Raw genomic sequence first — 14,106 nt, 5'->3', positions numbered from 1 at the left:
TTTTATTTCTTAAAAAATACGATCAGGCGAATTAATTTAAAATTTTCTTTTTTTTGTCACTTTTTTCGTAAAAATTCAAAAGAAATGGATTTGAAATTAATTTTTTTGTTAAAATATAAAAATTTATATGAAAAACAATTTAGACTCGTGATAAAAAATTATTTTTTTCAAAAAAATTTAATTTTTAAAATTTAAATTCGATTTTTTTAATTTGAAAATAATATAAATTAAAATAATTTCAATGAAAAAATTCTTAATTTAACGTCCAGAAACATTAAAAATTAGGAAAAAAAAGTTTTAAAATTTTTTTCATCAAAATCCTGATGGGACAAAAAACGAAAATATTAAATTTATTCGCCTTAAATGCACCTTAAAATTATTTGAACATAAAAACTTCGTCCTAACTGCCTAATTTCAACTCTGTCTCTTTCGAATTGTTGTCTTTGAGTCCCAATTGCGGATACAATTTTGCAATTTGGCCAGGCGGTGTACAAAGTCTCCCACTAAAATCGACACGTTTTTGACTTTGAGCTCTATCCGCAGCAATAAAAATATCCAATAACGACCTCGTGCCGCCGCCCGTTGAAAAAGCTCTTTTACGTGAAGCTGCCACATCTCCCACTACCGGAGGTGAAAGTGGCGAGTCCGTTGTGGCCCGGATAACACTCGCTCGTAACGAAGCCGCATCCAAGGTATCCATTTCACTTGTTTTATCGATAATTGGATCGTGAGACGATCGAGTCCTGCATTCGCGCAAACAACTAAGAACCGCTTTGTGACCCAAGGACTTGCCAGAAGTGCTGATAACGGTTTCTAATTCGGACCACAGCAACCGATATTGCTCGTCTTTTTTGACACCCTTTAAGCGATTGCCCATATTCGGTAGTGGCAAGGGGTCATGACGTGTTTCGAGTGCTACGATATTGTAAATTGCTTGTTTGCATTGCAAAACCTCCTCGTCATTGAGTTCTTCCTTTTGAGTAAAAGTTAAAATTGGCTCGACAAAGGTTCGAACGTTGTATAAAACCGTATTTCCGAGCGTTAGGGGCCAATAACGCGTTTTTTTGCTAAGTCTCGTGCGGGTTTTTAGTAGATTTTCGTCCAAATAACGAACGTTTGGCTCTGGAAGAGGCTTCAGCGGAACCAGTTTACTCATTTTTATCAGTTGACCGAAGTCGGTGATGCGATAATCCGTTACACGACCTCCCATTCCTTCAGAAATCGAAGGAAGGTCTTCTAAACTGCTGCGAGAAACATTCAGAGAGTGGATAAAAATCTCGCCGCCATGCGCTGACAACAAATGACTCGTGATTTTACCCCCAGACTTTCTCGGCATCTCCAATAAAACGGATCTGCCGTTGAGCAAAAAGTTAATTAAGCACGAACTGGGACGAGATGTCACATCAACTGGTGTAATTCGATGCAAAGCGAGACAAGGTTGCATTTCCGATGAGCCACAGGAACGTGGAGTGCACCATTTTAGCGTCACAGTTTCATATTCTGCTCCTTCCTTGAGACTTCGGGGCAAAACAAGTTCCGTACCGAGAAAAACCGAATGTGCTCGTCTCCCATGGAAAATTTCAACGTCATAATTCGCACTAGAACTCGCATTTTGCTCCTCTTTCATTGGAATTCCCGTGACGGTTGTACTTGCCAAGTCATAATGCAGCAAAATGAGATGCGTGAGCTTATTAGAAATCTTCACCGCTCGAATTGAATGAATTTCGCTCGTAAGAACGGGAGAGACATCCACTACGGGTCGATTTGTGACATGCGATTCCATGTTGCAGGGATACAAATTAATTATCACAAAGTGACAATGATCCACTTTAAGAAATTCCGGATGTTGTGCCGCAATTGTGTTCTGTTGTATCAGCACTGTGTGAAAAATGTCTTCCAAACTCTTCATACTGGCATCATCGCGAGCTGAGGTGATGCAAATTACCCGTCCTCGATTCACTAATTTGCAATTTTCCGTTTTAGACAGGACCATTTGTTCCTTTTGGAAGTCCGTGGGTTCGGCGAGAGCTTCAACGGCAGCACGCAAACCATGAATTACGGAATATTCGGCAGTTTGGGAGGTAGCACGAGGCGGGACACCTACCATGGCCATCGCATTGACAATATGACTTAAGTTTTGGGTGCCACTGGTCCATGTGTTGACGATGTGAGCTGCACTGTCACTCACCACGAAGCGAATCTACAAAAAAAAAAGTGAAATTAAGGTTTAAATTAAAACGAAATTGAAGCTCTTACAAGTTTCCCTGATGGAAATAAGTCCCAAACAATACGGCAATACTCGACAGAAGCCTCAACGGAACACGTCCAGAGACTTTTTGATATGGGAGGTGCTGTTGGAGGTCCTAAAAAGGTATTAAAATGATAAAGTTTTGAATTTCAGCTTGTAAATTCTTTAAAATATTTACCTAAGCCAACTAATTCCAGCATACTTTCTGCCGAAATCCCAAAATACGGCGAGTGATCCAGTACGAACACCGTTTTGTGGTTGATTTCGTTCATTTTTCACTACTCCAAGGAATGCTTCTCCCAATTAAATGGCTTTTACTCTGGAAATTCTTGTAAAATTAACAAAAAATCGTATTTCGGCAAATAATTTTCATTTGTTTACGTTTTTTCATGGACATCGAAGTTGTCAAAGGTTGACTGATGACAAGATAAATCTCGAACAAACCCTAAAAAAAAATTAAAATCAAAAGCGATTCAAACAAAAATTCAATTTTAGTTAATTTCATGAAATAAATACGAACAAAATACGATAAAAATGAATCAACAAGGTAATTAAAAGCTCATTTTACCTTAAAAAAGTATTAATTTTTGTTAATTTTCAGGATTTCTCCCCAATCAAGGACAAGTTATTCGTCCGGCACAAAGTCCTGCTCAGCAAACAAACAACACACAACAAGCTCCAACCACTCCGCAAGGTCCTCCTCCGAACCAGAGTCCCGCACAAACTGGTCAGCCACAACAGCAACAACAGGCACCTCCAGCACAACCAATTCATCAACGCGACTTTCCTTTACTCACACTTTGCAAAATTGGTCAAGATACGGTAATCGACATTGTTTCTCGTTTCCAAGAGGTTTACACGCTTCTGAAGGTCGTTGCACCACCAAATGGCACGCAACAAGGTCTCACCAGCAGCATGGACAAGAAAATGAAGGTTCAGGAACAATTTCGGACTTTGCGATTGCTGTTTAAACGTTTGCGATTGCTTTTTGATAAAGTGAATGACGGTCTCGAGGACACGGATTATCCGCACATTATGAATTTTGTTCCGTTGAAAGATGGGCCCGATACTCGTCCAGAGGTGCAAATAACAGACGATTATAAGAAATATGTGCAGGAAGCGAAGGAATTGTCGGATATGCTTTCCACGAAAAATCGACAATTGCGAGAAGTTATTGATAAGTTGAGGATCATCATTTGGGAAATTAATACAATGCTGTCCATGAGACGATCTTAATTTTACTGATTTTAATTAAAATAATAATTTTATATATATATTTTTTTTTATCAATTTTCTATCTTGTCACATTCATTTTTTTTTTAAAGTTAAGTTCGAGATTTCTGTCTTTTTACACGAATTCCAAGCCTTCGAATTTGAGAGTTGCTGAAATTTTCTGGTCAGGCAGGAGAATTTTGCCGTCAATTCTGAATACTGTGATATAGGTAGCAGTTTTACCGTCGACTTCTTCCGATTTCAGTGCTACAATTACCTGATCATTGGTATTTGGTACAAATTTGAAGCTGGAATACCCGAGAGTCGGTTTAATTTCGCCAATTTTCACAACTTCAATTTTCTTGAAGTCCGCATCGGCTTTAATCAGCAAATTGCATCCCTTGTGTTCGTCCACTTTGTCGTTGTAGGTTTCTTTTGAGCAGCGTCGCGGCAAAAACATCCATTTTTTCATCTCGTGCGACCACATTCCGCTTTCATGTAAAATATATCCGGGAAAATCGATACCCGTAGCTTTGCGTAACGCCTTATACGGATTCGTCCAGTTAATGTGATGGATTTCTCCGGTAATTGACACACGTTTCACCCACATCGGGTCATAACTGAGGAATTCGCCCGTGCTCGAGGTCCATTCCTTGCCCATGGACCCGACAAAGAGATGTTCGTCCTTCACCGTGGCCCATTCGGCCTTAAAAGCTTTCGAAGAGGTGCCGTCTCCGTCAGCGAGTATCACCCATGGTATCATCTTATCTCTAATTATCTCAAAAACTAAACCCGTACGGTCATCAACAGTTAAAAGTCTGCCGTTAAATACAATTAATTCGGACAATTCCATGCCACGTCCCTTATTCGAGTAGAACGAAGTGAGTTCCACGGTATCTTCGGTGTCCCAGTTCACCGTGACGCTGTCTTGGCGACTGTTGTAACTGAGAAATCCGTGTTTCAGGTAACTTTTCCACTGCTCCTCGGATGCCTTGATGCGCGAATCTGTGTCCATGTCCGCGATTACTGCTATCTTATAATTTACAATGCCATTGCTGACGATCGGCGCACTCAGGGGATATGTGTGGTTATATTGCATCGACACGGTGCCGCCATCGTTGCCGCTGTCACTCAAGTAATTGCTCTCGTAGTACGACGAGGACGATCCTTTTGACGCGGATGACGATGGCTTGACGTAGAAAAAGACTAAAACTACAAATCCAAGGACAATTAAGAGCCATACGAATTGCGTCTGGAAGCGTATCGTGCCTGTAAGTAAAACCATTTTAGACTAAATGAGTACACGAAGACAAAAAAATTGTATGTTTTATCATAATACGTGGATATTTTTCCAAATATTTACATTTTACTCATACACTTACGATTTCCTATTCGATAAGTTGGACTGGGTGCCAAGAGTCTCTGTCTCCAGTCATACATTTTATCCGTGCGGTCCCTACCAGCGATGATCAATGAATTGCTCATTTATCCGCTGATGAACTCTCTGACGACTATCAATCGGGGCGACACTAAATCATTTTGGGGCCCTGGGAGATCAAAGAAATCGACTTTTTATTTCACTTTTTGTGATCTATTTATTTGATGAAAGTGATAAATTCTCGATGTACACTGGGTATCGCGTATGATAAATGTCTTGTGTACTGTTTTTCACACATTTAAACTATGTGTGATAACATGTGTTTTTCTCATTGGGAATTTTTTTTAACGGGACTCATGTCTTTTGGAGAGATTTTAAGCGAAAATTCATTGAAATTTTTAGAAAAATCTTTAAATTGTTATAAAAAATTGGATTTCTTTCACAAAATTTTTTATTTTTACAATTCCGTGGTCAGAATTTTTTAAAATTTTGTTTAAATTTATTTTTTTTAATAACCGTAAATAATTTTCTTAAGTTACATTTCAATCAATTTTTATTAAATTTTAGAATTCAAAATTAATTTTATTTAAAAATCGTCGAAAAATAAAATAAAATTTCGATATAATAAATCAAAAGTTCTTCAAATTGTGCTCTTTGCTCGAAATTTGTTGAAAAAAGTAAGAAAAAATGTTTTTTAAAACTTTTTTTCGAATGAAGAAGCAAAAGTTTCAATTTTTTTCTTGTAAAATAAAATGAAAAATATGTATGTTGCTTTGAAGGCAATTTTGCTTCGAAACTGTTCAATAAAAAAAAATAAATAATTTTTTTTTGCAGCAGAATAAATATTTTGTGAAAAATGTGTTTGATCTTTGTTTTATTTTTTAAATAAAAAAAAAAGTTTTCTAAAAAAATCATAAAAATGAACATAATTTGCTTCCATAACACATTAAAAAGTTTTCTTAAAGCTAAAAATAAAAAATTATCAAAATAATGTTTTAAGATAAAATTAGAAATAATTAAGTATATTCACTAAATGTCTTTTTTTTGTTTCTGAGGCTGAAAGTTAAAAAAAAAATTAAAATTAAAATGAAGAAGGTTCAATACCGTTAAACACTCCATTTTAATTACGTTTTAAATCAATCAATTATAATTTTTTAATTAAAATTTATTTCATATAAAAGCTTTTTCAACTTCATTTTTCTCGTTAAATCAAGTGAAAATGTATCCGAATGAACCTCGCAGTAAAACTCTTCGAAATATCTGTGGAATATTTTTATTTTTTAAATTATTCGGATACTTGCCTTATTCCAAGAAATCTTCTTGCGCCAACAAGGTCCTCATAATTTACTCACTCGTAAAATTCTGCATTCTTTTCTTTTCCTTCAGAAAAAGTTTCGTAAATCGTCGCTTCACTTTCTACCTAACGGAACTCGTGATGCACATTGTCTACGGAGGTCTCATCATCGGATATGTCGTGTTCAATCTCGAATCCTTCTACTACCGAAAACTCCTTCATTCATTTTACGGAAAATACGAAGTGCTTGAAACGGAATTGCCTTCTTACGGGACATCAAGAAAGCGATTATTGGCAATTCGTATAAAAGTGGCACTTTTTGGTGGTCTTATGGCCTTTACCATATTGCAATTGATTTATGATGGATGGAACATCGGAGCTCATGGCACCCTAATTATGGTTTTTAGCTTCAGTGCGTGCGTCAGATGTGCCCAATTTGTGATTCATGTGGAACTGGTTTATTTGAAGCTCGAGGATTTGTACGAACAGTTGCGAAACATGAAGGAAAATGAAGCAATGTTCAAAGTTTATAACAAATTGCATCCAAATCTGTTTGAAGTGAAACTCGAAGCAGTTCGAGAAAGTTATGGAAAAATATATGAACTGGTACACGATGTCAATCATTGCTTTGGGTGGTCATTATTGATGATAATTGTGCAAATGTTTTACACATTGACGAGTGATGCGTACTCGATGTGTTTAGTGGTGCTGGAAGAGTTTCCGGGAACTGCATTAAGCAAGGACGATGGTTTTCCACGTTTTGACAAGAAAATGAAAAAGGATCACTTTTTGAAAGCAGGCATCATTAATATCACTCCGAATGTTATTAAAATGCTAATGATAACATTCACAGTGCAGAAATGTATTAAAATGGCAAGTTTTGATTAATTTTTATTTTAAAATTGTTTCAATTATTTTTTTTAATTTTAGGTGCAGAAAATCTCAAATGTGTTACATGTTTTTACGAAAACTAACGAAAATCGGATGGTGGTATGAGAATTTTTTAAATTTTTGTTCGTTCAATTAAGGTCGTATTAAAATTGAAATTTTTTTGTCAGTTCAAAGATTTTTCTTCTGATTTTTATTTTTTTTTTAAATTAAATTTAAAAATTTTTTTAAATGAAATTTTAATTTAATTTTTTTTATTTTTCTGACGATTTTATTTATATGAAAAATTTAGTTAAAAAATCTTGATTTTACTCGATCATTAAAATTTAAATATTTTAGTCTTGAAAACTTCCATTTAGTCGCAATTCGATTTTTTAACTTTTAATTTTTTGTAATCTTCTTTTTTTATTCCTTGAGTTTTATTTGGAGCAGAATACATTAAAATCAACAAAATATTTCAGATTCATGGATTCGCTTTGCAAATCTTACAATGTCCCGTCGTATTTTCCGCAGTTGACCTTTTCCAGGTCAATTTGGCATTACTCGGAGCTGTAAGTATCAATTTTAATCACAATTTTATGGGAAAATTAATTTATTAAAAATAGATGACGAGCAGCATTGTGACCTACCTCGTTATATTGCTATCATTTTCAAGTCCTATGACGGATGAAGAAAGTTTTTAATTAATAAAAGTGCAAGTTTCAACTTTAGTTGTTCACGAATCATCATTACGACAGCACATCCAACAATGTATCAACAAAATATTTCTAAATTAGCATTGGAAAGTTCCTGCATTTTAAAAGTTTTTAATGTTCTCGTGATGTTTCCTTGTTCAAATAACAAATTTTTAGATGTTTTATTGGTGTTACTGAATATTTTGTTAATTAATTTGTTTGGAATGACGTTTTTGCTGGCTCCCTCAGAGCAAATTCATCGTACTTTATTTTCGGAGACGATTGGAACTCTTTATTATTACGGTAAGTTTTTGATTTTTTGTTCATTATTCTAAAAAAAAATTATAAATAATTTTTTTTAGGATTTGGTGTTGCCCATACAGTTTGTTGCATTGAAACTTTTCTACGCAGAAAGACTTTGAAAAAGTTTTATCGAAAATTCGATAAACTCCATGAAGATTATTTGCCATGTTTGACGGTTAAAAAGTCTTTTTCGCACGCAAAGCACAAATTTTTCTTCTTTTTATTTTGGATTTTGGTTCTTAATGTTTCAATTTATGGTTCTTCTTTCAAAATTTTTAAATATCACTTGATTCTTTTTCTCATTTATCTTCTCACAAATTTATATAAATTAATTTTTTACGGATTTCATCTCGATTTAATAAAAATTTCGCTACTAAAAATAAAATTACGAGTGAAATTGATGAAAAATCATCAAAAAACTAATCCATCGAGAGTTGAAGAAAATTTAAATAACGAAATCGAGCAATGCCGTTACGAGTATGGAAAAATCTATAAATTAACTGGACTCGTGAATCAAAGTTTTCATTTCTCGTTGCTTGCAATATTAGTTCAACTTATTTTTACGTTTACGGCAATTTTGTATTTTACCATCGAAAATACATCTGGTCACGATGAATCGAGGAATTGGGATGTTGTTTCAATGGCTTTGACATTTGCGGCTCTTGTCCTTGTTTGTAAAAGTGCAGAAAGTTGTCAGGAGTTGGTAAGTTTTATTTTTTTTTAATAAAAAAATTAATTATTTTGGATTTTTCTGTTGAAGACTGATCAAATAAAGACCACACTTTTTAAGTTTAAGAGGAATAATGTCAATAAAGATTGTGTAAGTAACTTTTTCCAAAAGAAATTTAAATTTTTTAATTATTTTCAACTTGTAGATCCAAAATTTTTGTTCCCAAATCAAAGAAAATCCAATTAAATTTACTGCTTTGGGATTATTTGACATTAATGCGTCTTTATTGTGCAAGGTAAGAAAACTACTTTAATACAAACGTACTTTAAACAATGACTTTTCAATAGATAACTGGAAGTGTTGTAGGATATCTGGTCGTATTTCTAACATTTCGTTTTCAATGATGATGACATTCAGAGAAAATCATCTTTAAATAGTTGTAACATCATCCTTTTGTTTTCTCCGCATTCAGTCTATTGTGAGCTTTTGTCACGTACATATAGAAATGTTGAACCCAAAAATTCCAATTGTCATGTTATGCAAAGCTTAATGTCTTTATAACTCAAAAAAGTGAGGAACACTTAAATTTTGCCAGTCATCAGGCTTCTTTTGTCTTACTTTTCAACACTTCATCGTCATTATTTTTTGGATTCAGTAACATGTAGTATAAAGAGACAACAACAAAGTATCATTGATGATTATTTTCTTTTGTCACCCAGTATCAACCGCACTTGAGATGATGAGTACTTATCAAATGTTAGAAAATGGCACGTGTTGCTTCATATGAATATGAAAAAAGATAAAACGCACTGAGAAATCAATGGTCTCATTGACCGTTATGTAGCTTTTGAAATTTAAATCACGATTTTCTCATACAAAACATTTAGTCCGTCAATAATAAATGTCTGTAATTTTTATTTCATTTTTTACTGAATTTTTAAAGGAAAAATTATTTATGAAAATTTAAGAATTTACAAGTTTTTTTTTAAAATTATTTTATTAATTTTTGAAATTTTCTCACTAGCGTTAAAAAAATCTTGACGAAAAGTATTTTTTTAACCAAATATTTCTGGGAAAAGTAAAATTCAGAAAGGGATACATTTATGATCCTAAAAAACTGCAAGTTGTTGGCATCTTAAGAAATCGCGAATCTGCTAATTCATTCTTATGCTATAAAAAATTATGCTGAGGCACGTACACGTTACTACAGAAATTCGTATAACTTAACGTGCTCCTATCTTCAAAATTTTACATAATTTTGTAAAAAAGTTCTTCCATGAGATATAGAACTTGATTTCCTCTATTAACTTTTCTTGGTGAAAATTGTCTACCGATTTTCTTATTGCTAATATTTCAGCATCAAATTAAACTTGAATGATTTCGTGCAAGTTTTTCTCTCTTTCGTCAAATTTTCCTTTTTGTCTCTCTCTCACCAAATCTCCTCTCTCATTTTTAAATTTTTGCCGTTCTTCTTGTAGCAGTTGAAGGCAAAACACCACACCAAAAGACAGGTATAGGTAGTTGAAAATTCCATATGCTAACGACAATGATGGTTTTTCGTGTTGTATAACTAGCGAAGAACCATGAAATTGTAGTCACGTAGCGAAGATTTTCTTATTATTATTTTCCTTCGTTGTTCACTTATGAGTCACATCGTATACGATTGTTGTTAAGAGATTTGTGCAAGCAAGAAGAAGAAGTCAGAATGAAAATCGTTAGTAGGTAATCCCATCATATAAGAAAAGAAGTGGAAAGTTTATTATTTTATTAGAGAGAGTTTACTGTGACCTTCAGGGACTGACACAAGGCAAACACGTGTGCATCGAAGTTGAGGTAGGTAGAAATTTGGGTCAAGAAAAATCGTGAATTACATCGTAAGTATTGAATTACAGTCAAATCGCTATCAAATGAAATTTTTATTTTATTTTTTTTTTCGTTCGCCTATTCAAGGAAGTGGGGATAAACTCAAAGCTGCACAAAAAAATTTGTTTTTGGCGCGAGACGTGGAAAATAGATATTTTTGGCTTATGTTTCTTGGCAAATAATGATGGGGACAACAATCAATCTTAGTGAAAAACCTTTGTTTTTTCAAAAAATTTTGATTTTTGACCAAAGACATTTCAAAATTCCTTGAAAATCGCCAAAAATCTAAGTTAAGGTAAAATTTTTTATGAAAATTTTTTCACTATGATTGTTCGTTGTCTCGAGTAGATTATTTTTCATCAAGAAACATATGCCCGCAAACCTACCATTGCTTCAAAAAAACCAAAAATATCAATTTTCCACGTCTTGGCAAAAATATCTCAATAAATTCTTAAGACTAGAAATTTTTTTCGAGATTTCGAGTCTCGAACCAACACCTTACGACTTGGGGCTTAATTCAAATGCGTTATTGGTATGACTAGAATTTATCTTATCATTAAAGACATCATGGACGAAAATACAATTTTGGATGAAAACGGTGCAAAAATCACCACTCCACGGCACTTTCATCATTTGCTTGTTCAGCTCGTTATGCACATATCGCTTGAACATCATATTAAAGAAGAACACGTACCATTTGAAATTTCCGTCTTTATCGCACACATAACACGGCAAAAAAAAACTATCAACAACAACAATAGCAGCATTCTTTCGTGTGACGACGACACCAGAGATAATCTGCAGGATTCTAAAAAAACCGTTTGGAATGTTTGAAAGGAATTCCATTCCTCAGAGTGTCACCAATTATGCTAATAATATTCCGTATTTTCCTGGAATTTGTCCCAGAATGCACAGTTTTACTCCAGTGACCTAGTAACAAAATGAATGGCAGCGAATCAGTAAATACGAAGCAATTTCGTTTGATATAACTTCTGTTTAATTTTAAATTTTCAATGAAAAAAAAGCTAAATAGAGCAAATATTAGACATACAACAAAACGCACATCATCCAATTATATAAATGTCGATCAAACTGAAATTTTTGCACGCTGCAACCGATCTTTGCTCTGTCTCTGTGTACGATTCTCCGTGTGCAAATTCTATCAAAACCCAAAATTTCATTTAGTTGTTAATGCTTCATGTTTAGCGAACGTGCAATTTACCCTCTTTTCGTTCCTTTTTTCTCCGTGGCTCGTCGTATAAAGTGAAATTCAATTTAACGTCGGTGTATTTTTGATCAATGCAATTGCATTTTTGGTTTTTGTTTCATTATATTTAGATATAAAACTTTGTTGGGAGGAAAGTTTTGTGTGGTGATGCACGCCGCCTTTGATGTGCCGAGACTTTTCCGCCAAACAGGAGAATTTATTTTTTTTTGTAGGTTAAGTTTGAAAGAGGATGCTAATTAAATATTTAACGTTTGATAATGGACTTTTTTTTCTCGTTTTTTTATTGCAAAAAGGTGAAATTCAATTTGTTTTCTGCCTGTCCGTAAGCGAAATAGTGAATCATTTATTTTGCGATTCAGTAGAAAGCGTTATTTGTTTAACCTGAAAAGTTAATTGGGTTCGAATTGGGCTTATGCTGCGAGTTTTATTGGTGTTCTGTGTAGCAGACTGACGGTAAATAAAAATCGAAAAATACAAAAGCAGATATCCGTTAAATTTGTGTCATTTTTCAATAAATTCGGGGAATCAGTTGAATATATTTTGCTGGTAAATACCGTGTGTTCACTAAATTTTGACACTTTTTTCTTGAATTTTTTCTTAGATTTACGAAAAATAATTTTTTACGTTTTCTTTATTTTTTTCGTTTCTCACTTTTAATTGCTTAATTTTTTTTTCAAAGCTTTTTTTGTTTTTTTTCTCGATGTTTTTTGATAAAATTAACGCTAAATATTTTTTAATTTGTTTTTTAATGTCAAAATATTTTTGAAAATTGTAAAAAAAATTAAATAAAAAAACAATGAATGAGAAGCGAAAAAATTAAGAGGAAATGATTAAAAGCAGAAAGAAACAAAGAAAAATTAAGTAAAAACGCGGTAAAATCAAAAGGATTGTTTGGTCGCTTTTTTGTTATTTGGGCGCTCGAATCGAAACTGTTAATAAGTAAAAAAACGTTAAAATTCCATTCTATTGACTCGATCAATTTGTTGTTTATTTATCGTTCCCGAAAAAAAAATCGCTAAAAATAACTCTTTATCTCTAAAAATAAATTAAAGATTTTTTGGCGGTTCTGCAACTACTACTTCACTTCATCATACATTGTTCTGACAGACAAACAGAGCAATTCCATTGTAAATCATCAAATTATACTTTTTTAATTCAATTATTCATGGCTATGTAGACAACAAAAAACACACACAACGACCGCACAAAACGACGTATAAAATTCAATTTAAGAAAAATAATGGAAATTGTGAAATAAATATAAATTTATCAGAGAGGAAGAGAAAGACGAACGGTGTCTGTATGAATTTTCAATGAGGATCATTTCTATGAAATAGCATAGCATGTGCACGGAAAGAAAGCAATAATAATATTATATTTCTGTTTGAAGAGTCAGTGTCCCCGATGGCGACCAACAAGCATCGTGTCACATTGTGCACCTAGCCTGGAGTGAGACAAAGGAGACCCGATATCAAAATATTTTCATATAAATTGCTCTAAAAAAATCATTTTACTTTTCTGCTTGTGAAAGCTTCGAGTTTCGCATGTTTCGAGCATCACTGCTGTACTTTATGCTTCATTCATCTTTAATATTTTTTTCTGCTCTTTTCTTCTTTTCCTTTAGCTGCCATCACATGCACGAGCACTTGCATTTTATTATTATTTTTAAAGACATCTGTGTCAGCTTCAGATGCAATCTCCTCTGGGATGTTCGGAAAAAACTTTACTCCCTGCTACGGTGATGTTGATATGAAATTTGCTGCCGTTTTTTCTCCATATCTTCAAAACTGCAGTTTTCAGGTGTTGTTTTGCCAATATCGCAGTGTGATGTTCAATGAACGTGCTCATTGTAGCTTATAAACAATATAAAACAATAAAATTTTCATCGATTGCAAGTTCTTTCAACTTTCAATTTTTCATGAAAAAAAATTTCCTCTTCTTCGTTTATTTTTATTTTCATATGTTGTTTTATGTTATGTTATGAATTTTAAAGGCTTATGGAATAATTCACGTGTTTTCTTGCTCACGTAGCCTGCTTTGAGGGAGATTGATCATTGGATGATTTTTTATACTCCAAAGAATAAAATTCAATTAAAGTGGCTTCCGATTGTAGTTTTCATTTGTATTTTTGTTTGCAGAGGCAAACGTAATCTGACAGCTTGTCAAGATTCTGGTTTGTTCTAGTGCAACATTTGTTATTTTTGTCATTTATTGAAACAATATAAATACATCATTAGATATATTTTTCTTGAAAAATTTGATAAAGTAAAAAAAAACAAAAATCATAAAATTTTCAATTCATTAAAAATTCTTAAAAGTAAATTAATTTTGTATTAATTTTGTGTAAA

General features: G+C 33.3%; 3 protein-coding genes across 3 annotated transcripts; 1 reads left to right on the top strand and 2 right to left on the bottom strand.

Moving 5' to 3' along the window:
* Positions 1–21: 21 nt before the first annotated feature.
* Positions 22–2,644, bottom strand: LOC134827071 (protein asunder). The gene is made up of 3 exons (XM_063839605.1): positions 2,427–2,644; positions 2,257–2,363; positions 22–2,200 (listed from the first exon to the last, which is right to left on the bottom strand). The coding sequence occupies exons 1-3, from the start codon at positions 2,518–2,520 to the stop codon at positions 401–403; spliced, it is 2,001 nt and encodes a 666-aa protein (XP_063695675.1). The 5' UTR covers positions 2,521–2,644; the 3' UTR covers positions 22–400.
* Positions 2,645–2,669: 25 nt separating this feature from the next.
* On the top strand, positions 2,670–3,520 carry LOC134827068 (mediator of RNA polymerase II transcription subunit 30). The gene is made up of 2 exons (XM_063839602.1): positions 2,670–2,795; positions 2,850–3,520. Exons 1-2 carry the CDS (start codon positions 2,783–2,785, stop codon positions 3,482–3,484), a joined length of 648 nt encoding a protein of 215 aa, XP_063695672.1. The 5' UTR covers positions 2,670–2,782; the 3' UTR covers positions 3,485–3,520.
* On the bottom strand, positions 3,490–5,070 carry LOC134827067 (soluble calcium-activated nucleotidase 1). The gene is made up of 2 exons (XM_063839601.1): positions 4,843–5,070; positions 3,490–4,729 (listed from the first exon to the last, which is right to left on the bottom strand). Exons 1-2 carry the CDS (start codon positions 4,943–4,945, stop codon positions 3,597–3,599), a joined length of 1,236 nt encoding a protein of 411 aa, XP_063695671.1. The 5' UTR covers positions 4,946–5,070; the 3' UTR covers positions 3,490–3,596.
* Positions 5,071–14,106: the final 9,036 nt, after the last annotated feature.

The sequence above is a fragment of the Culicoides brevitarsis genome, chromosome 1 (assembly GCF_036172545.1).
Source record: "Culicoides brevitarsis isolate CSIRO-B50_1 chromosome 1, AGI_CSIRO_Cbre_v1, whole genome shotgun sequence".
Classification (NCBI taxonomy): Eukaryota; Metazoa; Arthropoda; class Insecta; order Diptera; family Ceratopogonidae; genus Culicoides; species Culicoides brevitarsis.
This window is presented reverse-complemented; position numbering and strand designations above follow the sequence as displayed.

Coding starts and splice junctions, on each gene's coding strand:
- LOC134827071 (XM_063839605.1), bottom strand. CDS start 2,520: ATGAACGAAATCAACCACAAAACGGTGTTCGTACTGGATCACTCGCCG. Junction 2,364..2,426: donor GCTGGAATTAGTTGGCTTAG/GTAAATATTTTA, acceptor ATACCTTTTTAG/GACCTCCAACAGCACCTCCC. Junction 2,201..2,256: donor TATTTCCATCAGGGAAACTT/GTAAGAGCTTCA, acceptor TTTTTTTTGTAG/ATTCGCTTCGTGGTGAGTGA.
- LOC134827067 (XM_063839601.1), bottom strand. CDS start 4,945: ATGAGCAATTCATTGATCATCGCTGGTAGGGACCGCACGGATAAAATG. Junction 4,730..4,842: donor AACTTATCGAATAGGAAATC/GTAAGTGTATGA, acceptor TTTTACTTACAG/GCACGATACGCTTCCAGACG.